At 42.6% G+C, this 25,503-nt stretch overlaps 1 protein-coding gene across 3 annotated transcripts in view; it reads left to right on the top strand.

Annotated features, from left to right (window-relative positions):
* The window catches only part of ECM2 (extracellular matrix protein 2), a 187,479-nt gene that overhangs the window by 46,393 nt on the left and 115,583 nt on the right, over positions 1-25,503 (top strand). For 2 of the 3 annotated variants that reach the window (XM_086938934.1, XM_086938933.1), the window contains exon 4: positions 21,148-21,819. In XM_086938934.1, the coding sequence (XP_086795060.1) occupies positions 21,148-21,819 (672 nt within the window). The remainder of the gene's footprint in view (positions 1-21,147; positions 21,820-25,503) is intronic. The other variant, XM_086938935.1, reaches the window with a different exon arrangement.

Raw genomic sequence — 25,503 nt, forward strand, 5'->3', positions numbered from 1 at the left:
TTTGGTGCATAGTTCAGTCACATCAAGGCAGTCATGATCTGTACAAATTTCATCATCAACATCATTTGGAAGTGGCATCAACGTAGCAGGATTTAAGACGGAGCATCTCTTTAGGGTCACATTCTCGGCAGCCAATATGACTTGCTCGTAGCGTGTGAGCCTGCTATTCGTCAGATGCTGAGTCTTAGTCCTGGTCATTAACAATTCCACAGAATGCGGTACGTACACCACTAACTGATGTCCCATTACCACGCTCTCACATCGTTCAATGCTGACACCCGTTGCAGCTACGGATTTGAGACATCCGGGCAACGCTGCGGCTACTGGATCTAATGTAGCCGAAAAGTAAGCAACTGGCCTACGCGCATCTCCGTGTATCTGGGCCAAAACTGCTAAAGCGCAACCCTCTCTTTCGCAGCAGTAAAGCAAGAATGATTTTGTGTAATCAGGCATTCCTAAAGCCGGGGCACGACACAAGTCCTCCCTCAGCTGCAAAAACGCCATCAAACAATCTTTGTCCAATGGTACCGGATCACTCACTCCTTTGTGCGTCAGTTGTAATAACGGTTTTGCCTTCAGTGAAAAGTTGGCTATCCACTGCCGACAATAATCGACCATGCCTAGAAACATCCTGACTTCTCTTTGTGTTTTAGGCGCGTTCATTTTCATGATCGCCTCTATTCTGTCTGGAGACACCTTCCGTTTTCCCTTTTCAATCCTATGGCCCAAGTATTGCACTTCAGTCAGACAATACTGCAATTTACTTGGAGACACCTTGTGTCCATTCTCGGCCAAGTGATTTAACAAGGTGATGGTGTCTATCTTGCAAGCTTCCTCAGTTTCTGACGCAACTAGGAGGTCGTCTATGTACTGGACCAGAACTGAGTTCTTGGGCAGCACTAGACTTTCAAGATTTTTCTTCAGCAGCTGGTTAAATATCGATGGGCTTTCGGTATACCCCTGAGGGATACGACACCATGTTAAAACGCGATTTTCCAGCTTAAAAGCGAAAAGATACTGGCTATCTTCATCTAAAGGAATCGAAAAGAAAGCCTGGCACAAGTCTATCACTGTGAACCATTCAGCTTGGAATGGTATCTGAAACAATATCACTGATGGATTCGGTACCACTGGACAACATGAGACAACAATATTATTAATCTTTCGAAGGTCCTGCACTATTCTGTATTTTCCACTAGGCTTCTGCAAACCCATAATCGGGGAGTTACATGGACTACCCATGATCTCCTTCAGTATTCCCTGTTTAATCATGGATTCGATCACAGGCTTTATTCCTGCAATCGTCTCCGGTGTCAACTTATATTGTGGTGTTCTGGGATACTCGGCATTGGGCCTTACCATGATCTTTACCGGTTCTACCCCTTTGATCAGTCCTATTTCTTCTCCAGTAAAATCCCACACCTCAGCTGACACTTTCTCCCTCAAGTCCTGTGGAAGCTCCTCCACTGTTAAGGTAGGATATAGTTCCACGCATTCCTGCGAGTTTATAACCTTGAAATCTGCATCATCATCGTTAGTCTGTACTTCTACTCCTTCAGGCGTGCAATGTATTGTGCAATTCAGTTTACACAACAGGTCTCTTCCTAGCAAACACACAGGACTAGAATCACAAATCACAAACTGATGTTCATCACTATAATTCCCTATCTTCACTGGCACTGGTTCTGTCAGAGGATTCGTCATCCTCCGGTCTGCGACTCCTACTACCTGAATCGTTTCTCCCGACATTGGCAGACCTGGGACTACCGCTGATCTCAAAGTGGATCGAGTGGCCCCCGTATTCACCAAAAAGGTCGTAGGACATCCAGCCACCTCAGCCTCTACGTATGGTCCTCTCTGATCTACTTCCAGGGCTGCTCCTAGAGTACAGTCTTCTTCCCTATTCACTCGTTGCCCTGTAAGAGGATCAACGTAGTAGCATTCTTCTCCTCCTACGAACAATGGCATTTGTCTATAGGTTTTCCCTCCGTTTGTGATACGAGGCGGTTGAGGAAACAGGGCTCGAGGAGTCTGAGTCCCCCCTTTGACAAACTTTCCCTTCGGGACTGCTGTTCCCTTAACCACGTTGTTCTGAACCTCATCCTCCTCCTGTTCTAATTCGCCCGTCTCAACATTATAAGGACACTCGCGTCTCCAATGTCCCACCTCGTTACACTGATGGCACCTCGTTGTCTTTTTCAGTGTCGCGATATCTATTCTCGGTCTCGGTCTTTCTTCCTCATCTCTGCTCTGATTATTCTGTTTCTTTCCTAGCGTTCCTGTTCCCTGTTGTCGCTGTCCACCCTTTCCAGCTGATTGCATCTGTACTAACATCAGCTTTTCCTTAAGTTTCTTTGCCTTCGAATCTATTTCATCGCTACAGTACCTCGCATACCTCAGAATCTCATCTAAAGGTTTGTTCTGCCAACAGATCAAATGCTGTTGAATCATCAGGCTTATGTCTGGTCTCAATCCTAAGACAAACTTCGACACAAACTGTCCTATGTCCTTAGGATCCATCACGTCTAACCCACTGTACTGTTTGAATGCTTTCAGCAATCTCTCATAGAACTCGTGAACGGTCTCTTTAGGTTCCTGAGTTGTTCGATCTATCTTAACCCAGTCTATGTCTTGCACCGGCACTTTCTCTTTTAGCCAAGCAATTACTCTCTCGTATTTTTCCATGACTCTGTCTGATGGACCATTCGTCTGTACATCCCTCGGAGGCTCACAAGTGGGCCATTCGATACTAAGTTTGCATGCCGTCCACAAATCTCCGGGTACTACGATATCAAACAAGGTGTTCAAGTCGATCCACAGTACCTTAGAGATCTTCACAAATCTCTCTACCTGCTTATACCACTCCACGGGGTTCTCTCTTAACTTGGGGAAAGAATTAGTAAATGCCGCTAAATCCCCCCTACTCCAGGGCACATGGACGTAGTTTCCGTTCGCGATTTCTCGCAAAGGGAAAGCTTCCATTCGCATTAGCTCTCCATCTGGGGACTTCGTAAGTGTACTCCTTCTGACGGATCCCCTCTTAGACCATCTTTCCTCCCATTTATCCAGATCCCTCCATATTCTGATACACATGATTAGTTCCCTTATGTGTACTCTTAGGCCAATCAACCTACGCTCATCTAGATCCTGATCCGTGCAATTTAGTCTATGGTTGGCCTGTAAAGCTTTAGTTCGTGACATGTCTATCATATACCTGTCTGCCAATTCAGATAATTTTTCATGAGCTGACCTTGCTTTCCGAGTAACGTCCTTAGATAAAAACAGTATTTCATCTGGTTCATACAGCTCTAACCTTTCTATTGCCACTGTGCCATCTATGATTTCATCCAAGTCTGATTTCAAGCTCATTACATCAAGCCGTCTTGCTTTTATTTCAGCCTTCAGTACGTCAGTCCTAGGTTGTTCGCTTACATCTCTCTCTCCCCCACTACGCGCCCTACGTCTAAGTACAGGTGAGTTGTGAGGAGTTCTTCTTGTATCTCTTTGTTCCCACCTCTCTAGATCCCAAGCTTTTCCATCCTCCCTTGGGGTATGGTGGAACAATGCTCCATTCCTCATCACTACATTCTGTCTTTTCGACTCGGTCTCTCTAGATACAATGTAGGATCCTCCGTTCTGTTCTGTATCACTGCACCTCTCTTGCTGTCTGGTGTCGCTCAATAAACGGTAAGGTCCTTCACGGTCCTCCATGTTCCCGCGATCTCGTTCGTGATCGCCGGATGCATGGCGAGACGTTTCGCGACTCCCTATATTCTCATGACTTCGTCCGTGATCACCGGATGCATGGCGAGACCCTTCGCGACTCTCCATGTTCCCGTGACTCCAATGTCGCACATTTTCGTCCGGGGCATGGTGAGTGCACCTGAAACTATCTCGATACTCCTGCGTCCTTCGTTCTCCCTCACTAAGGATAACGCGAGGCACTCCCCCACACCCTGCATTCCTGTCGTCGCACATTTGCCTATTGCCACTGGTGGTATGGCAAGTATTTCCTTGGCTTCCTTGACTCCCTCTTTCCCACTCCGGGCTGCTTTCGCCAGCTCCGCAGTGAGAGAGGATCCTGTTATCCTGGTCTCTCCATTCTGCTCCTGTTTCTAATCTTTTATTCTGAGCCTCTTCGGCAGCATCCCATTCTTTCAGATACTCCCTTAATTCCTTATAGGATTTCGGTTTCGGTCCCCTCAAATCCATCTGTCCTCTTTGGCCCCCCTGTTCTATCCAGGGACCCGTTGCGGAATCTAATGGGGTACTCCGACTTTTTGGTGCTAGCAACTGCCTTTGGGAATTGATCGTATTATTCCTACTCTCCATCTCTGCCCTTTCCCTGTCCCATCGTGCCTGTTCCTCCTGCTGGACCCCCTCTGGGTTGTAGATTGACACTATAGGGCCTATGGTAACAGGTACTTGTAAAGCATCTGGCATTTGATACGACCTTGCATGCTGTGTTTCTGGCACCTTCTGGACCACGAATCTTCCCACTACTCTCTGTTCGGGACTAGATTGAGGTACTTCCTCACCTTTCCTGGTATCCCATTCCGATACTGGGAGCGGTTTATATTCCCCCCATCTAGCTCCGTCCCCTTGCTGTAGTACGGGACTTTCGGCTTCTCTGTTGTACGGAGGTGGTCTATCTGTTAATAGTCTCTCTATCAGATCCTCATCTGGCTCGCTATCCTCATCTTCTTCTAGAGGTTTCTTTTCTCCCGTAGTCTCTAACATTGTGAACAGTTTATCTGCTTCTATCTTTTGCACCCTCCATTTTTTTGCTTCATCATCCCATTTTGCATCTTGCACTGCTTTTACCGATCGTCTCACTCTTTCTTGGCGTCTACTCACGCTCTTTTCGTGTGCTGCTCTAAACCATGCACTAAGTGCTTCGAATTGTGTTGGCCTCGGTAGAGGTCTCGTTGCGAGCATTACCGCTTTCAATTGGTTCAACACTTCTAGCTTAAACGTCCCGTATCTCGGAAACGTCAGTTCCTTATTCCCTTCTGTTAGCTTATTCCACTCAGAGATCCATAGTATCGAGTGTAAGCCTACATTCACTGCCATATAATAAGCTGGCGTGCCTTCTGGTGGAGCTTCTTCTCCTGCATATAAGTTTCTTCTATCTCTCTTAAAGATCGCCCTTAAACGCTTAAAACACTTCATTTTTGATAATCTACGATTTTCCTTATTAATTCTCTCCTTTGTTTACGTCCCGATGACAAACCACCAATCCCTGTGCGACTCTCGCTAATCAGCCTATCCCAGCGCGGTTCTATGCTAACCGGCCAATCTCAGCGCGGCTCTACGCTGACGTCACTCGTCCCCTCTGCAGCAGTTCCCCTCCTTTCTCAGCTTGCCTCGCGGTCTTACATACGTCTCATTCATACGCCGAAAAATGACTACTTCCGTCCAAGCGATCACTTTTCTCTGACTGTACAGCCACAGTCTAACTGTAATTGTCACCTCAACTGACGAGACGTCTTCCTCTCACTTCGGACGCTCGCCTTAACTGATAGGTTACTTACACACAGTAAACGTACGACCAGCGTCCGTTACTCATACACTCACTCAAACGCTCCCCCTATCATCGGTCTGCGGGCGATCAATGGTACCTCATGACCCCCTTTATATGGTAGACAAATTACTCTGGGTGTTCGATACACCCGAACCACTTAAGCCCTCTCTGCACATAAGATTTTATCCGGTTGCGCGCGCTCACAACCTTCCCTCAATCACACTACAGGCATTCAACTCCGCTTGACATTACAACACAGGTACAACATAAAACACCGCAATCTGGCAACGCATGACCCTTATACTCACTCTCGACCGACTCTGCTGCTTTTCTCTCGACGCACCATCAGCACCTTCTTCGGCAGGGATTCTTCTTCTGGTCGTCGATGACTAGGGACCTTGGGGTAATCTAGACCTGACCTAGGTTGCCTTCCTCAAGAAGAAAACCATCTTTCTCTGCTACCAACTGCGGGGAATGAGATTTTGATACCCTTTCTGATTACCTTGATATCATTCTCATTCGTCTATTTGGATCGATTATTTTCTGTCATTGAGTAAAAGACAGACCCCGCATAGGTTAGATCGACCCCATAAACTGACGCGACTCTGAAGAACCACTTACGACTGATAAAGTTTAAAAGGTTTAATATAAAATCAAGAAAAGTTGCAAATACAATCCTCTCAGGATAAGATTCAATAAGTATACAGGAACTAGAAGGAACATAAATTCCCTAAAGAACCTCAGTCTACAAACGAATACAATCAAAGTCAGTTCCAGAATCAACAGATTAAAAAGCATAGATACAATGTGGTTCCGTTGCGTCATCTATAAAAGAAAAGAATAAACAAGTTAAATCTGTCCCTACTCTATGCTAGGTGACATCCCTACTTCGCAAGTTCCTATTACCCTAAAAAAGGTGTCAGCAGTTTGACTTCCAAAGAAGTTCAAACTCTCTTAGCCTCTAAAGGTAACTTATGTCGAGAACAATACCCTCTCTGCCTACCCATCCGCTCTCTAAGGGTCCTCGGCCTACTGCTCTCTTGCGCTCTGATCTCTCTCAGCGCTTGCTCCTAACTTGCTTGCCATCTGCTCTCTTCGCTCTTGCTCCTATTCGCCTTCGCTATATTCTCCCCGGGGTGCTGTCCCTAAAATACACAATCACAGTATGGGTGGAACGCCCCTTGACGCCCACCACATACACATACATATGATGTCATTTTCTAGGTTTTTCCATAGCTTCGTCTCTTCGCGTCGTCCGTTAAGTTGACCCTTCTCCTTAGACGCCATCTTCGTCTTCTTGCTGGTGACTTCATTGACATTTCCTTTGACACTTTCGGAGCAAAGTCTATCACCTCATCAGAACTCTACTCTTTACGGCTGTATTCGTAACCTCAGTTGGTCCTGTGAATGGTCATTTCAAAACAAGACTCAAATTCCAAACGTCTCCTCTCACGTTTAGGCCATAAACTTCGTCCGGCATTGTCACCTTAAATCTAACAAGAACTTAGACTCCTTGGCTCGCACATTCAGATCAAGGCTATTCACGACTCCTGTGAGCCCACTAAATTACATACAGCGGACTACACTCCTGCGAACCCTTGGTCAGTCAGGTTAAAATCACACATGACCAAACTCTTCTAACATTCCTACAACTCTACTACACAGTATAACCTTTAACACACATTTATATATAACCACATTTAGCAAATCCTTTGCTTATAAGTGAATATATTTTACATAGAATATAAACCCTATACATAGAACATAACTTTATATTCTTCTTCCTTATATTATGCTATATATGCTCTTGCACATTTCTTCGCTTACATTTCTCGCCGCTTCTCCATTTTGAGTTATACACGTACATGAATTCTGTTTGCACGTTCTTCGTTTCGAAAGCATTTCTACTCATTTCTACATTAGCCCAATACGTATACGGCTTCTAAATCTTATGCATTTCTAACGTGAATACAAATACATTTCCTATTATTCATGTTACATCGGCTAACTTTATTTATGCTACAAGTGCTACTTCACGTTACAACTTCTACGTTTATGCGATATGCTCATGATTATGGTCCGGATATACTTTTTATTCAAATTGCGCTCTCTCACCGATGACAACCAGCGGATCCCCTACTCACCAAGGACCCCACACTGCCAAAACCAATCTTCAAGAAGGAATGAATGTCAACGCCCTCTCCTCCTCCTGCTTCAACACCCTCCGCATGCTCTGCAGGTTCTGCAAGTGGATCCCCACTGAAATGAGAAGAACGGTCACCCAGGCCCTCTCCAGCAGCAGGTTGGACTACGGAAACTCCCTCTACGCAGGAGCCTCGGCCAAACTCCTGAGACAGCTTCAACACATCCAGAACGCCTCTGCACACCTGATCCTCAACATCCCTCGCAGCAGCCACATCACACCCCACCTGAGAGACCTGCACTGGCTCCCGGTCAACAAGAGGATAACCTTCAAGCTCCTCCCCCACGCACACAAGACACTCCACAACACCGGACCAATGTACCTCAACAGACGACTCCGCTTCTACACCCCCACCCGCCAACTCCGCTCCGCCGACCTCACCCTCGCCACAGTCCCCCGCTTCCGAAGAGCGACCTCCGGCAGCAGATCCTTCTCCCACCTCGCCACCAAGACCTGGAACACCCCTCCCATCCACCTACGGCAGACCCAAGACCTGCTGACCTTCAGAAAACTCCTCAAGATCTGGCTTTTCGAGCAGTAGCAGCATTCCCCACCCCAGCGCCTTGAGACCCTCACCGGTGAGTAGTGCGCTTTACAAATGATATGATTGATTGATTGAATGATTGACCTCACCCGAACCGACGCCTCACCGCCGACGCCTCCTAACTTCCCCTGTCCTGGATTGGATGCCTCGCTTCCTCAGGGACTTGGCACCTCGCCTCCCCCATGGCAACCAGGGAACCTGCTTCACCTCAGCACCAATGCCTCACCTTCATGACGCCATGCATCGTCCATAAACTTAGTTTCCTGGATACTGTTGTTTAGGGGTCTATCAGCTAGATTCATCATTGTCACGTTTTGCGAGTCCTTAATAGCAATTATTAAGGAATCGCTATTAAAGACTTGCAAAACGGGATTCATGTAGGAATCGCTAAATAAATTGCGATTCCTACACATTCCTTATTTGCGATTAGCAAATTGCTAATGGCAAATAAGGAATAACTCCCCATTCGTTCCTATGGGCCTAAAGGCCCATAGGAAGGAATTGGAAGTTATTCCTTATTTGCGATTAGCAATTTGCTAATCGCAAATAAGGATGCGATTTCAAGGGTGCCAGGGGTGTCCAAAGGACACCCTGTAGCACCCCTGAAATGTAAATTTAGACTTATGTTGCGCACACACATGTCCAAAGGACATGTGTGTGTGTAACATACAACTGAGAAAAATGCACAAAAGTGCATTTTTCTCAGTTTTCGCTATTTACCACGAAGTCAGACTTCGCGGTAAATAGCGGCCAAATATAGCGAATTCGCAATTTAAAAATGGTTAATGAATTGCATTTAAGGAATCTCAAATAGAGATTCCTGAACACCTTGGCTGCTAAGGGGTTTTCCCGCTGTGCGCTGGAAGTAGCAAAAGACCATGGATCATGACATGGTCAACTCGTCATAAGCACAGCTCCACCGTGTCTCATGACGAGCTGACCTTGTCATGAGCATGGAAGGGGTTAAATGCAATTCCTCGCTATTTAGCGATTTCGCAATTAGCGATTTCTGCATTTGGGATGATGAATCCCAAATGCAGAAATTGCGCTCGCAAAGGGCCAGATTCTCTTGAAGACATGCAGCGGTGGTGCTTGTTGGGCAATTTCTTCAGGGACTAGGTTCCAGTGCTTGTTAATCACCTTCTTTATCGCGTTGCTCCTGGTGGAGAAGGCTGTTACACAAATCAAGTTTTGGAGGGACATATCTTCCTTCTGTCTAGGTTGAAGCAATTTCTCACGGGAGCTAAACCATGCTCTTTTTTAGCTCTCCTGACCATCCTCCTTGGGTATCCTCTTGGCAGTAAGCGGGTGTATAGGCCATCGGATTCCTCCATATAATCTTCTTTTTTGGAGCAGTTCCTCCTGATCCTCAAAAATTGACCCACAGGCAAATTGTCTTGTAGCGCCCTCGGATGATGGCTACTATAGTTCAACAGTGAATTACGCTCTGATGCTTTTCGGTAGAGGGTGGTGTAGAGTCTATCATTCTCGCAGCAGATCCTGAGGTCTAAAAATGCAGTTTCCCTTGTATCTGATTGCAGTGTGAATTTTATGTCATGATCACATTGGTTCAACCATTCATGAAATAGGTTAAGCTCTGTCGTATCACCTGTCCAAATCATCAAAATGTCATCTATGTAGCGGTTTCACAATACCACCCTCTGTTGGAATGGGTTGTTGTGGAAGCTAAATTACAGTTCAAAATTATCCATGTAAATTATAGCCAAATCCGGTGCGAAGGCTGCCCCCATCGCAACGCCCTTGGTTTGGACGTAATGGGGGCCTTGGAAAAAGAAGACATTTTTCTTCATAGCTATCATTAGTAGATGGATGAAAGAAGTCTGTGGGCACCTAGGACATTCCTAATTACCTCCAAAGCAGGGTCTTGTGATAGACTTGTGTATAGAGAGACCACATCACAAGTCACTAAGAGTTGGTCCTCTGGTCTGAATGGCTGGTCATAAACTAAAGTTATCGTCTGTATCATATCCCGCAGATAGGCTCGGGTGTTCTCTGCAATCAGCTTTAGGAAAAAGTCAATATATTTACATTGGGGCTCGAGAATTGAGCCACACCCAGATACTATTGGTCTGTCAGGTGGGTTGGTCATATCCTTGTGGATCTTGGGTAGGGTGTAGATGGTTTGAAGGCGGGGAATTTTTTGATTGGGATATTCGAATTCCAATTGGCTCAGGAAACCCATCTCCATGGCCTTGGATGTTACTTCCATGATATCAGTGCACAAATCCTTGGTGGGATCTGATCCAAGTCGGGCATAGCTAACACCATCCTGCTCATGATTTCGTTTTTATATACTGTTGTGTCCTGCAATACTATGGTGCCGCCCTTGTCAGTAGATTTGATCACAATGTGTCTGTTGTTTTTCAAATTCAACAAAGCAGTCTTCTATACTTTAGTGGCGTTCTGAACCGTATGTTTGTATGTGGTCAATAGCTTAGATACGTCCTTCTGCACCATGGTTTCATATGCTAGTATTCTACTTGACATAGCATAGCTGGGTGGGAAGAAAGTGGAGGGAGTCCTGAGTCCTGTTAGTGACTTAGCGGACGTATAAGTGGAGTTTCTGAAAAAATATCTCAGGTGAATTTTCCGAAAAATCTGAAAAGTTCAGTTTTGGTCTGGAAAATGTTAGGATGGGAAGTCGGCACGAATGACAGTCCTTTCAATAGGATTTTGACCTCATCCTCTTTCAACGTGTAAGAGGAGATGTTACCCACCGGGTTGTTAGCCGTGTTCACCACCTGTACACCTTGCGTCAGGTTGAGATCTCGCCATGATTCTCGGGTTGAAAGCGTACCTGTTTGGGAACTGCTAACCGTCTTCTCTACCACGTCGTGTTGTTCGACTGCTGGCCTCGCGGGGGACTCTTGGCCAGTTCCCTCCCTGCCCTCGCAGGGGTCTCCATTGTCCCACCCCTAAAAAAGAGGAGTATCCCTGTGGTAGGTACCAGTTGTCACAGTAATCGTACTCCGGGTTAGGGCCTTGCGGTTCACTATCGCTATCAGTACTGGCTGAGGAATCTGAGAATGTAGTGTAGTTCTTCCTGTCTCTGTATCCTCCTCTGCCTCTGCCAGTGAAGCGGCCCTGTGTATCTTGCTTGTAATAATCATCGTTGAGGTAAGGATAAGTATTCTTTTTATCGTAGAATCTGATGTCTTTGGAGAGTTTTTCCAGTTACTTGTTTTGGGTCGTTAACTCAAAGTCCTTCAAACTCTTTCCCAGATTCTCAATAGCCTCTTTTGCATTGGTCAGGGTAGTATCTCCTGCAATCTCTTGTTTGAGGCAGCGATCTCACGGGTCAAAGTTTGTATTTGTTCAGCAGCTGTCTCCACTCCCAATACCATCCAATGTCGTGATGCGTTGTTGGCAACAAAGCTGAACCCCTCTTTAAATTTAGGAACAGCAATGAAAATAGCTGGTTCGTTTTTGATCTTAAGACCTATCGGAATTATGTTGGCCATCAAGTACTTTGAAAGTAAATGTCTATGGAGGCGAGTAAGAATGAGTTTTTTCTCTAAGCGTTCAAGTTTGGCGATTTTATCATTAAGGGTGAAGTCAATGTTGGGTGTATCTGAGGAAAGGAATTGATTGAGTGGGTCTTGCCGTAGCTGATTGATGTACTCCTCTGTATAGGATAAGGTCTCACTCTCTACCATTTTGAGTGAAAGCGTATAATAACGCACAAAATACCTCGCAGGCGTGCGCCTGCTCAATGTAGGTTACACAACAGGGTAAACCCGGAATCACTGGGACCTGGGTACTAAACAGTATATAAAGAGGTGGTCCCAGTAAGTATAACATCAAAAGTGTTAATGGTCAAGGCAAATTGTAAAACAGGTATTTGAGAAAAGCAGATCAACACAAAATTAACGGTACAGTGTTATTTAATCACACTGACACTGATCACATGTTATTCAAACGGAAAAAGACCATTAAACATTAAATACATAACTAGCAATATTGCAGTGCCCAGGGGAAGGGGTAGGGGTGAAAGGGGCTGTGATTCTGGTGAGGTAATGGGATAGAGAAGAGTGCAAATCACACATAACGCAGGCACATATTAATGGTGTGCCAAAAGACATGAACCAGAAACAACATAAAAATGGAAGTACATAAAATCTGTACTGGTATGCCATGTAACATTTAATAACTCAGTAATTCAAGTACTGTAGGTAAGACTGGCATTAAACAGTTGTCAACGTTTCAACCCCTTTGGAGACGTAGGCAGCCTTGAGAGGCTTACAATGGGGGGTCTTCCTCAGGACAGTGAGTGGGTGAAGTGGGGTTTCTGGGCACCTAAGGAAAGAAAGGAGGTGTGTCACATCCCTGACAACTTATGATGAGAGAATTAAAAACGTCCCTAGGTGAGAGCGTGTAAGTTTAATTACCATGAGTGGATAAGAAAAAGGCTCCTCACCCATCAATGGTGGGAACAGAAATGGCGGCTCACAGGTCATTGGGGATTATTTAATATTATTACAGTTGCTGATCTTGACAGATCGCACCACCTTCTCAATTCAAACACACACACGGTTGCAGCATGGCATTTAACAATTGAATTTCTTGCTGGGAACTGTTGGATATTTGGCTAACACATATGTCCAAGGGTAGGGAGTACACATATTATACGATTTTATGTGACCTCCATCTTCATCTAGCTAAAATTCCTATGCACTCGTCATCTACATACCAAGGTCAAACACAATGACACAATAAATATTTGGCAAAGACATTCTCAGACCACCACCCGTCCGCTGACACTTCACTGGGGCTTTGCCTACCTGAGGTTATGGATTCATATCTGCCCACCTCACATCTCACTCTATGCATTTGATATGCTATGTTGTCTCAGAGATGACAAGCTTGATAAAAGTGAGCAACCCCAAAGGCACTGCATATGACCTTGCAATCGATGTCAAAGATGACATCACAAATGACATAATTTATGACAACACTGGTCATATCACATATCTCCTCACAATGGACATCAGGTTACCCTTCAAAGTGACCATTAATTAGCCCTGTTGAAATGCGTAATATCATCTACAGTGGCTTATATTCTCAGTAATGATAAAAACAACTTCAACTTTGAACACTTTGCACCTTTTGGCAGCTTCTCACTTGTGTCAATGTTGTGCACATGCTCCTCTTACGCCGGTAGGTAGCTGTGAAGCTCTGCTCCTCTAGGCATTACTATGTCACAAATATTTGATAGATGTTAACTTTGGGAGCCTAACCAGGTGTTGAGTACATGACACTTATTTAACACCCATCAAATCAGTACAAATTCCAGTTACCTACCTGCTTTTGGTTTCTACTCAATTCAGTTGTGGTATTTTATTTGGATTTCAGGCTGTATGGATGCAGTAGAAATGGAGGAATCTCTACTGGTTAACATAATGAACTTAAAATGCAATTAGAGACAACTGGATTTCTCTTCATACCATTTTCTTATATTTGCCCAAAACAGTACATACCACTTGCACCGGGTTACCTGGAACTTTCTAAACAGCCTAATAAGGCATGAATAAAAAGCTGTAATTTGGGACTGTGTCAAAAACTTGGTATTCTTCTTTTATGTTTCAGTGCTTAGCAGGATGCGTGTATTTGAATAGCTGCCTTTTGTTGCTTATTTGCTGCAAAGAGGTCTGCTTGGTTGTTCCAGCAAAATATTGAGGAACTTCGCATATAATATTAATTCACAGTGCAAATGTTAGCTTCTACCTCATATAAATCATAACCACCTTTGATTGTCTAATGAGCAAATAGAAAACCCATGGTTAAAGAGAGAGGAGTACATTGATACATCTTAGTGGATATGGATCTGTTCTGCTTTCTCCCTTTTAAAAAATTGTAATGCTTCAAATAATTTGGATCCTGTGTTGCCTTGCATAAAAGGTTAGGCACACTGACCCATAGATCCATGGGGGGGGGGGAAGGGGGGACAACTACTATTTAATCCCAGTAGAGTTGTTTTCTTTGACATACAATGTGCATTGTGCTTGACTCAATGACCCATTCTTATAAAAAGTGTATTACACACTTATAACCTAACAAACCCATCTGGGATATGTTTGTAATATTTGAAATGCTAATAAAGTTTTGTTTAAAAAAATTCCCATAGATCCTCCTCAGATCTCACTCACTCCTCCTTCATGAATGTCCCTTTTGTGTGCACCATTCCTTATAGACCCAAATTAAAAAGCACAGCTATTAAATACCACTCAGACTCTCCCTTAGGTGACCCAACATATTTCTTTGCTAGTAAATTGTTAGTTACAATCCTAGGTAATGTCACTATCGACACAAAAGTGGTCAGTTTTTCTAAAAAAGATGATAACCTGGAGAAAAATAGCAGCTTGTCCCATGTAAGAGGGTAAACATGTCTGAACAATTACAGCACATTGAAATATTTGTATTTATTTATTTTTTGATTTTTATATACATATTAGTTCTGCAACTAGAAATAAAATGTTGGTTCACAAGAACATAAAACATAAATTATGCTAATAATAGTTTTGAAAAAATAAATTGGAGTTGTTTAGGAGTGGTGGAATGTAAGAGACAGCAGATGAAATGTTGAAAAAACAACTGCATCCCCTGCCTCGCTAAGGTCCTGTTGTGTGGCGTTTTAGTCTTCGAGTGAATTTTCCAGAATCATGCCCTTGTATAGGTACAATTCACATTGCCCTTATATAGGCATATAAATCAATTCCTTATTTAGACATAGCCCATGCAAACCAAATACAGGCATGGCTACTTCCACCCGTACCAAACGTCACAACAATTGCTTGGAAAATCGGCTTAAGCAGTTAGGGAACTTCCACTTGCTCGAATATTGATTTGTCCACGAACTCATGTACTTTGCAAAGAACAACTATTCCTTTGGGGTTCTTTCATGACGTTATTATGACAGACTTTACTTCAAACTATGGCATTCCTAAACACCTTCAAGGTATAAATATACCTTCCCTTGCTCTAGCATGAGACGGTGGTGCAGAGCAGTTCGACTATCTACTTGCCCGAAGCAGCTCTCTAAAGCAAGTGCCGAAGGAAGCCGACCCTCCAGCTGACGCACTGATCAGGAAGCTGTCTCTTCTCCTGCAGAGAATTCAGCTCCAGTGTTTCCAAGCTCTCCTTGTGGGGTGTTGGGAAATTGAGTCCTGAGACAGAGATACCAGACCTCCTTCATTCTAACTAAGGTATGGAGCTGATTAGAACCTAGAGAAATCTTGGATAGAATATTGGCAAAGAAAACTAAACATATGCTACACCACACTTACCTCATCCCGCTAACTAGACTTAGGTTAGGTACATTGGGGTAAGTGTATTTTAGAAGCACCAGTTGAGTAATTTTAGCCTATGTATTTATGTATGTATTCTTATATGGCTTAGAACCCATACAATGCTCTTACAGTATCATTTTATAATATTATTCTCGCTGTACGCATTATACTTTGCAGTCTGCATAACGATTGTAGCAGTTCACTTCTCTTGCATGAGAAATAAGACTGTTCAATAACTCCTTTTTATTGAAAAGCCCGTCTCTCTAACTCACTGCAAACACTGTAGAAGCGAAGCATGCACGATTGACTAAGTGAAATACTTATCTATTGTTTCCACAACTCTAGAGATATATTTCTTATTCTTGGGAAACAAAGTTGTCATGTTTATGTGGTTGTCAGAAATGAATCCCTTCTTGTGAATTTGAGAAAGTTTCTAGTGACCTCTGAGCTAGCTAGCACTCACTATTAAGTTTAATATATTCGATAGAGACACAGTCAACCTCAGTCCTACGTCTAATCTATAGGATATATTATTCCAATGTGCAGAACCTATTGGGAATATAGCAACTACACTACAGTCCTAAGAAGAAGCTCCGAGATACCAGATCTCGCTTCAGCCAGGGCTCCTACAGATTCCAGTCCACAGTGATTATTTGAGCCTTGTTAAAGCCAGGTGTCCTTCTACTTTTTATGTTCTTGAAGCAAGTAAATATGATCCTCGGAGAGCAATTCAGCCCCTTCACTGTAGCAGGAGCCTGGGTTCTTTGTTTTTTCTTCTTCCAGCAGGGCCTTCCTAGGTCCAGGAATGTTCTAGAGAGATGTTGATGCCAGTCTTATTCTGTACACTAGGGATTAGAGCATTTTATTACCACCTAATACTATCTACTTTCTTACCTCAAGCCTACCTCCTCTTGAAGTAATTATTAAGGAAGTGAGCAACCCGGAATACCCTTGAGGGCTTGGGTAAGTAAATATAGAAAGGTAAAGATGCCTTCAAGGGACTTTGTTCAATCTAAGTTTTGTTATTTAAAATTAATATGAGAAGAACCAATTTATCGTCCTTACAATGAGTGAATCAAAACTGATCAAATTGTGTTGTCAACATGAAACATATAAACAAAGACACAGGGTGTATACGAAAAAAGTGTTTTTATCAAATAATTCATTAAGAAAAATCAGCTTCATATACAGACAAATAAGCGAATAAGATTTTAGGACTGTGGGTACACATAAAAATAAATTGCTAAGTGACTCAACAGAACCTAAAAGACACCTATCCCAAAACACATTGAGTGAAACAAAGCAAGGGATGAAGTGCAAAGTCGACGTTTCGGTTTCTTAGCAGTTATTTGATGAAACCATCCTCAGGACTGTAATCAGTTCAGATCTGTATAGAAATATTGTAGTCTGTATGCGGATTATCGTCATCCGCAAGAAGATCTTGGAAGGATCACAATATCCTAGGGACCTGACTATCAACTGCGGAGATCGCTCATCCAAGTTGGATGTAGCGTCTGAACTTCACTCACATAGGGTTCACGTATTCATACACAGTAGAATTCATCCAGTGTATGTTAGGTGAATTATTATCAAATTTCTGAGACAAATCAGGGGTCGATGCACATAATTTGCGCTTAAACGAGCCTGTGAGCAGTCAGAGATCCTGCAGTGTCTTAAGATGCAGCGAGGTGAGGTCAATAACGCGTGTCATCAAAGTGAAGCCACTCGTTTAAGCGCAAATTATGTGCATCGACCCCTGATTTGTCTCAGAAATTTGATAATAATTCACCTAACATACACTGGATGAATTCTACTGTGTATGAATACGTGAACCCTATGTGAGTGAAGTTCAGACGCTACATCCAACTTGGATGAGCGATCTCCGCAGTTGATAGTCAGGTCCCTAGGATATTGTGATCCTTCCAAGATCTTCTTGCGGATGACGATAATCCGCATACAGACTACAATATTTCTATACAGATCTGAACTGATTACAGTCCTGAGGATGGTTTCATCAAATAACTGCTAAGAAACCGAAACGTCGACTTTGCACTTCATCCCTTGCTTTGTTTCACTCAATGTGTTTTGGGATAGGTGTCTTTTAGGTTCTGTTGAGTCACTTAGCAATTTATTTTTATGTGTACCCACAGTCCTAAAATCTTATTCGCTTATTTGTCTGTATATGAAGCTGATTTTTCTTAATGAATTATTTGATAAAAACACTTTTTTCGTATACACCCTGTGTCTTTGTTTATATGTTTCATGTTGACAACACAATTTGATCAGTTTTGATTCACTCATTGTAAGGACGATAAATTGGTTCTTCTCATATTAATTTTAAATAACAAAACTTAGATTGAACAAAGTCCCTTGAAGGCATCTTTACCTTTCTATACCTCCTCTTGAAGCACTTACTCTTAGCTTAGCTATACAAATATAGAAAATTCCCTAAATCAAAAATGTCTAACCCCTGCTTCCACTAGGAGGTCCATAGCTATCCTGAAACCATTTCCTATTTAGATGAAGTAATCTCCCATCTGTCAGGATCCAACCTGGCCCTCTATTCTGCTGGACTGAGTGGCTGCAGGTCCATGATGGCCCTGGGAATTAATGAGATCAGAGCCTGTCAGCCCCATTTGGCATCTCCAATGTGAAAATAGTTAGTACTAAGGCTGTCCTTTTGTGCTTCCAGCTTCCTTGTCCTGTCCCAGATGCCTAATCTCTGCTAACTGTCAAGTTGTTGAAAACACCCTTGCCATTCTCGGTCCAGAGACCAAGCTGTTGTCTTTTGGAAAGCAGGATTCTTAACTGCAGCAAAGAATGTGTATTGAGCCTCTGGAGTCAAGATGAGTGGCAAACTGGCTCTAAGCCAATGTTGGCTTAAGCAGCACAAAGAATATTTTGATAAAGTTACCTTTCCACTACAGTTATCAAACATCTGATTTCACTATTAAATCCGATTTTGGAAATTGAGCTGAAAATAACTGATTAATGTTGCTTGCATTTTTCCAGGTGTAATGGAGATTAACAATTTTGTTTTGCTCCTGGAGAACGGGTTCGGGAGGGCGACCTTAGATAACTGGTCTACTTTTAATGTAGACACAATCTGGTGAAATGAGAAGGGATCTAACTTCAAAAAGATTTTTAAGTCCTGCACAGGATATTGAAATCAATATGATGTTTGTTTGGTAGCCAGTATAATGGTTTATATGGCTTATGTGGTATGATAAGACCTTTTAATGCAAAAGACAGGGTAATCCGAGTAGATTGTGAAGTGTAGTAAGTTGCTCGAAGTTTTAGCATGCAGCCCAGTATGGATACCATTTCAACATTGGGTTCAAGACATTAGGACTACTAGTACAAGAACCATCCTATGAGGGTCTGTAGAAGAGGGCATTCCCCACTCAGGTGGTAAAGGGAAGACTCGGTACCTACAATCATGTGCAAGGGATAGTTGCAGTTGTGGTACTTTGGAACCAGTAGCACACCCACAGTGTATGGCAACATGAATGGAAGAGTGTTAGGATATATGAGAACTTTGACCATGACCTCTGTCCCAAAGGCAATCACACAGAGAAAATTTCATTCACCCACCATTGAATGTGTAAAAGACAATCTATAACTCTTTCCAGGCCACCAGTACAGATGTAAGGAAAGCTCAACCTCACAAAAGCGAGGAAAGGGTGTCACCTGCCCAATGATGGTAATAGAGCGTGAAAACGTCTCAGGAATGATAAAACTCAACAAAGCTACCTATGACCCAAGGGAGCATGTGATACAGAATATACAAAAAGAAACAAAATGCAAATAAGGCAACATTTATTAGAGATACAGTAAATATACTAAGATAAATAAATAACAAAATATATCAACAGATCAAATAAGGATACATATCAAAATCATATAATGTGCTGAACATAAGGAATCTTAAAGCAACCAAACACATTTTTGATAATTTTTTACATAAACAAATCAAGATATTTAGTCCCCACAAACAGAGATATCAGAAAATAGAACGCAAATCTCAGACACATACAAGAAGAAACTCCCATTCATCAAACTACTCACTCAGTCAAACCAACTCACATCCAGCATTTACACAATAGATATATATACATATATACAACAAAGCAAGGACAGAGACCACAACCTAATAATGTGGGTGGACAATAAAGTGTGAGCATTAACTGGAAGTTATTGTCCAAAAGTCTCAGTCCTGCACGTGCAAGTACTGATGTTATCAGGATAGAAAAGGATGTCTGTTTCATATTTGCTGAGAAAGTGAGCATATGGGACCATATATATGTATAAGACATTCCGTCATAGTGCCAAATATTGTGGCACACCACAGGTCATTTTTAAGATGGAGTACATGAAGAATAGCAGCTGTTTCCAGATATGTGATTAGAAAGGAAGGATACTCACCCATTATACAACTATGCTATTAGCAACCATAGAATCCATTCACAAGTGGAGCACGGTGGGGACAATAACCCTATCAAAGCTTTTTGATAAGTCAGTGAAGACAAACCTAAAGCTGGACACTCACAAATAGCAACTCCATTAGGTAATATGTGACTGTAGTTTCATTACCACACCGGTCATGGATGCCAGATTTATAGTCACTTACAGAGAATTTTATATTGGTAGCAGTTTATAAATGTTTGGCCACACAAGTGAGACCCGGGATAGGCCTGATGATTGCAGAGTTCTTTTTAAGAAGGGGGTGATGATGCTATGGTTGTATTTATTTAGGTCTATCCAAATCTGAGGAGTGTTCAATGGTCCATTACTTTATTGGACAATTACATACCAGTGTACACATGTGCTACACAGGTAGCATCTTATAGAAACACGTGCTCACATCCATTGTGCACATCCCTGATGTAGACAAGCTTCAGAAAATTTCTGGGGTACATACACTTTTATTATTTGGTGCCCGTACAATACAAAACAAAAATCCCCTCAATATGTTGCTGGACAATATATCAAATCTATAACAGTATTACCATTGTTTTGCTAAAAAGGATAATAAACACAAGCTACTATGTTCAAAATGTTCTTATGAAAATTGAATGGATATGGTTAAAGAAATGTAACATTTGGTACTTTGTCTTCTTCACTCTTGAAAAGTATTCCTTTTGTACCTAATGAGCACAACTTTCAGTGTACACTTTGAAATCTTCACACTGGATTTTAACATCTTTTCTGTATCATTATTCCCTCCAAAGTTGACATTAATACGCTAATGGTTCATAAGATGTATTGAACTAATAAAGAAAATAACAGACTGACAGTGATCTGTTTAATCATGTCTAGAACTAAAAAAAATACATCTTTCCTTCAAGATTTCCTATAGTCTTTAAAGACTGCTAATATATCTTGGGGCCGCATAAGTACTCTGCTATCATGGTTCACAGGATATCCATTTAGTGCATGTGACTGCCTGAGTACTGGAAACAAAATGCTTGGAGGGAAAAATGTGGTGTCACTAACATGGATTTATTGTGGCTCTTATCACCCTTCCTTTTCTGTTTCTCAATACTTTTAACACCATCTTCACGTTTAGTACTAAAGAGTCTTGCAATGGATGACAGACCTGAATTTTCTGGTGATTCTCCAGAACCAAATGACCCTAGCATAGAAGAACTCATGCCTTCCCCACGTACGCAAGCAGAGATGGATGAGCTACTGAGACGGGAGGAAGAAGAGCGTCAAGAAGAGGAGGAGGAGATTCACAGAAAGGAAAAAGAGGAGCAGAGAAAGAAAGAAAGGCAACAAGAGAGAGAAGAGAAAGAGCGAAAAGAGTTGGAAGCCCAACGCAAGGAAGAGGAGGAGCTGGAGAAAATCATTGAAGAGAACAGAAGGAAGGCAGAAGAAGAGGAACAGCTGAGAATAGAAGAGGAGGAACGAAAGAAAAAAGAAGAGGAGGATCAAAGGGAGAAAGAAAGAAAAAGAGAAGAGAAAAAACGCCAGGAGGAACAAAAGCAACAGGAACGTGCAAGAGAAGAAGAGGAAGAGGAGGACGACTATGATAATGAACCAGATGAAGAAGGTGGTCCCTTACGAGGTGATGTATTTAGAAGTCCATCAAGCCCATTTCCAGATGAACTTTCTCCAGTGCCGGCACCATTACCCCTGGGCTGTTTCATCTCTGATATCACTGTGAGCTGCACCTTTGCTAAACTGAGAACAATTCCAGCTGTTGCGGATGTAAATATAAAGAGCTTCGACCTTCTAGGTAAGCCATTTTACAACTTATTTAACTTTTCTTGACATGATGAAATGATTACTGCATATCTCTTATTGCAATATAAATAAAACATTTACTCAGTACAATACATTCCATAAACATAGTTCCATGATGTGTATAAGTAACAGCAAAATTGCTTTCACAGTTTTCCTTCAGTTTGTCAAAAGGACACAATAGTTGCCAGTGACCATAACCACTGTGCAGTATTTACTGTAATAGTGCCGTCTGACAAACCATAGTTTAAGTTTCATTTGACACCAGTCTGGACCTCTAGTTAGATAACATTAAAAAAAACTCAGCCTTCTGTATAAAATGGGAAAGCAAAAATCTTGTGAGATACATATTTGCTAATTCCATGTGGGACACTATTGAATATGACATGCCCCTTAGCACTTGTACTCTCTAAATATTGGCCTAGGAGGTCAATCAAGTTTCTAATGAAAATTCTTACTGGAATTTATAAGACTAGCTTATAAAACCCTAGCATACACCTTTTCTAAAGCCAACAAGGGATTTATCAATGATCTGTAAGGAATCCAAAGAGATTGTATAGAAATCATGGCAGAATAACTGGAAGAAACATATACAGGCATTTAAAAAAACACCTGACTGGATAGTTGTGTTTTATGACGTATTTAACAGGTTTACTTAGTGCTGCTGGACCGTAGGTGCTGAGGTGTTTTACATGTAAGCCAATTTCACACTGCATTAAACACTACTAAAAAAAGAACAAACATTGTTTACCTAAGTGATAATAAAGTAGCTGAAAATAATTCAAGGTATAATCGATAATAGCAACAGCTACAGAAATTTACTTGCTAAATCAACTATGGGTTGTGGGACATTTTTTCAGGAACAGGTGAAAAAGGAAAATTTAAAAAGTGTACTAAAGTTAGGAAGAGATCGCACCATCCTGTTGAATAGGATTAGGGGGGTCCACTGGTAGTGGTAGTAGTGTAAGCAAAAAACAGATTCTGGGCCACATTATTACTAAATTCTGTAGAACAAATATGGCTGACAATGACTCCACGCCACACACAGTACTAACGTTTGTGTTGACGCTCTCCGCAAGTAGCATCTAGCTGTTTGAGATCTGCCACAAGTGCAGAAATTGATGAAAGCTGGGCGGTACTCAATATATCATCATCATCGTAATCCTATAAGCCCCTAGAGTTTTCACAACACTCCTATATTTATTTTTATCTGGTCTGTCCTTAGTAAACAGCCAATGCAAAGAAAAAAATGGAGGTCCCAAAACGCATTTTGGCACTAATGCATGGTCCATAGACTTTGCACCCATGAGTAGCCTGAAAACGGCTGAATGGAATTGAATGAAATTTGGCAGGAATATAAAATATGGTGTGTAGATGATCCTTTTGGCTAGTACATGTAAGTTCCTTTTAATTTATAAGGTATGCTAACTTAGTTGTATCTGAAATCACAGTAGTTTAGTGGTATTTCATGAAGCTACTGTGTTACCTAGCGAGTGCAAGACATTATGTAATTAGCTAATGACTGCCTTTACAAAAGTTGAAGACAGTCATGTTGTTTAAGGCCACTTTCCCTGTATTCTGGGTTAGAGGCTTAGGTATAGGTAAGTATTAGGTTTTATAATGTTCCCCTATCTATTAGCACTTTATTAAAGTGGTATTCCGTGGGAAACAATATATAGTGGGCCCGATTCACAAAGGTAAAATTAGACAAAAGTCTAACTTTACGACTTTCAGAGGTCACAAAGGGCATTTACTACTCGTGAATGCCCTTTGTGACTACCAAAAGTTGTAAAGTTCAACTTTTGGTATTCACAAAGGACACTTTGAGTGGTAAATACCCTTTGTGAATACCAAAGGTCATGTAAAAAAATTATGAAAAACACTTCTATACGCTATATTTCACAAATATAGTGCGCTACTGTATATTCTCTATTTTCTATTTTTTACATATTTAATTCTTTATTAAGAAAAGTGTAGAGTACTGTGAAAATACATTGAAATTACATTGCAACTTAAAAACAATAAAATGTTACATTTTAAAGGTCCTTGATACTAGCAAGGTACTCCATGGACTTCTAAAAAAATATAGAAACTATAAATTAATTTCTCCACCTATTAACACATAATAAAGTGGTAATAGGTTGGGAATAATAATAAAATCTACTACTTACATTTAATTATGTACCTAGCTTAGACTACAGGTAAAGTGTATTAAAAAAAATATGCCGGTCTTTTAATTTTGTAAAGGCAACCATTAGCTAATTATATACTACCTTGTCACTGGCATGTACCATCGTATGTCGCAAAGTTATCACAGTATACAGTGGCACAATATATAATTAAGAGCCAGATGTATTATTGTATTATGTTACCCTTGTGCCTTGCATGGTCTCCCGTGGGCAATGCAATACTTAAGTCTCATTTACAAAGCAACACAAGGCCACCATGCTTGGCCCTGCATGGCTTGGTTAATCTTGAAAAACGCAAGGCAGCTCAAATTACTGTTTTGCAATAATCTGCACACCATAGTGCATATTCCTGACAAATGTAATGTACATCTGTGCTCCATTCTCCTTCATACCACTCCACTCTTACAATCCATTCTACACCACTCCCGTCTACTACACTCCATTGTCGGCCACTCCACTGTACGCCACTCCAGTCTAAAACACTCCACTGTATGACACTCAACTGTACGCTGCTCCGCTCTATGCTATTTGACTTTATGCCACTCAACTGTACGCCACTCTGGGACTCAAGCAACTGGTGTCCACCCCCACCCACCTCGCCGGACACACACTCGACGCCGTCTTCTCATCCAGCACAGACATCGACTTCAGCCACGCCACAGAGCTTCAATGGACGGACCACAGCTGCGTCCACTTCACCTTCAAGAGAACGACGACCCACCAACACCAGCAACACACCGCCCGCAGAAGCTGGAACAAGATCACAGCAGACCAGCTCGCCACCTCCCTGAGCCAACACCCTCCTGCCAGCTCAGCGAACCCCAGCCAGGCCGCCGAGAACATCACGAAGTGGATCAGCAACTGCGCGGACGAACTCGCCCCGCTGAGGACCCCGCCGAGCAGACCCGGCAGCAAGAAGGCCCCATGGTTCACCGACGAACTCAAGAGCTCCAAGAAGAACTGCCGAGCCCTCGAGAAAGTCTGGAAAAGGGAACCGACACCGGACAACAGGACCTCCTACAAACTTGCCACCCGGAAACACCACCAGCTGATCCGCGCCGCCAAGAGAACAGCATACAAGGACCGGTTGGACAACAACACACACAACAGCAAGGAACTCTTCAACATCGTGAAAGAGCTCTCCAACCCCAGCGCAGGAAACAACGACATCACCCCATCGCAAGACCTCTGCAACTCCCTCGCCTCATACTTCCACAACAAGATCACGGACATACACAGCAGTTTCAACAACCAACCAACGCACACCACGACCGACCAGCCACCCCCCCCCACCACCACCCTCCACGCCTGGACCCCGATCAGCACCGAAGACACCATCCGCACGATGAACTCCATCCACTCCGGATCACCGACCGACCCCTGCCCTCACCACGTCTTCAACAAGGCCGACACTGTCATCGCACCCCACCTGCGAGAAATCATCAACACATCCTTCGACACCGCCATCTTCCCCGAAAGCTGGAAACACG

This window comes from Lissotriton vulgaris, chromosome 9, assembly GCF_964263255.1.
Source record: "Lissotriton vulgaris chromosome 9, aLisVul1.2, whole genome shotgun sequence".
NCBI lineage: Eukaryota > Metazoa > Chordata > Amphibia > Caudata > Salamandridae > Lissotriton > Lissotriton vulgaris.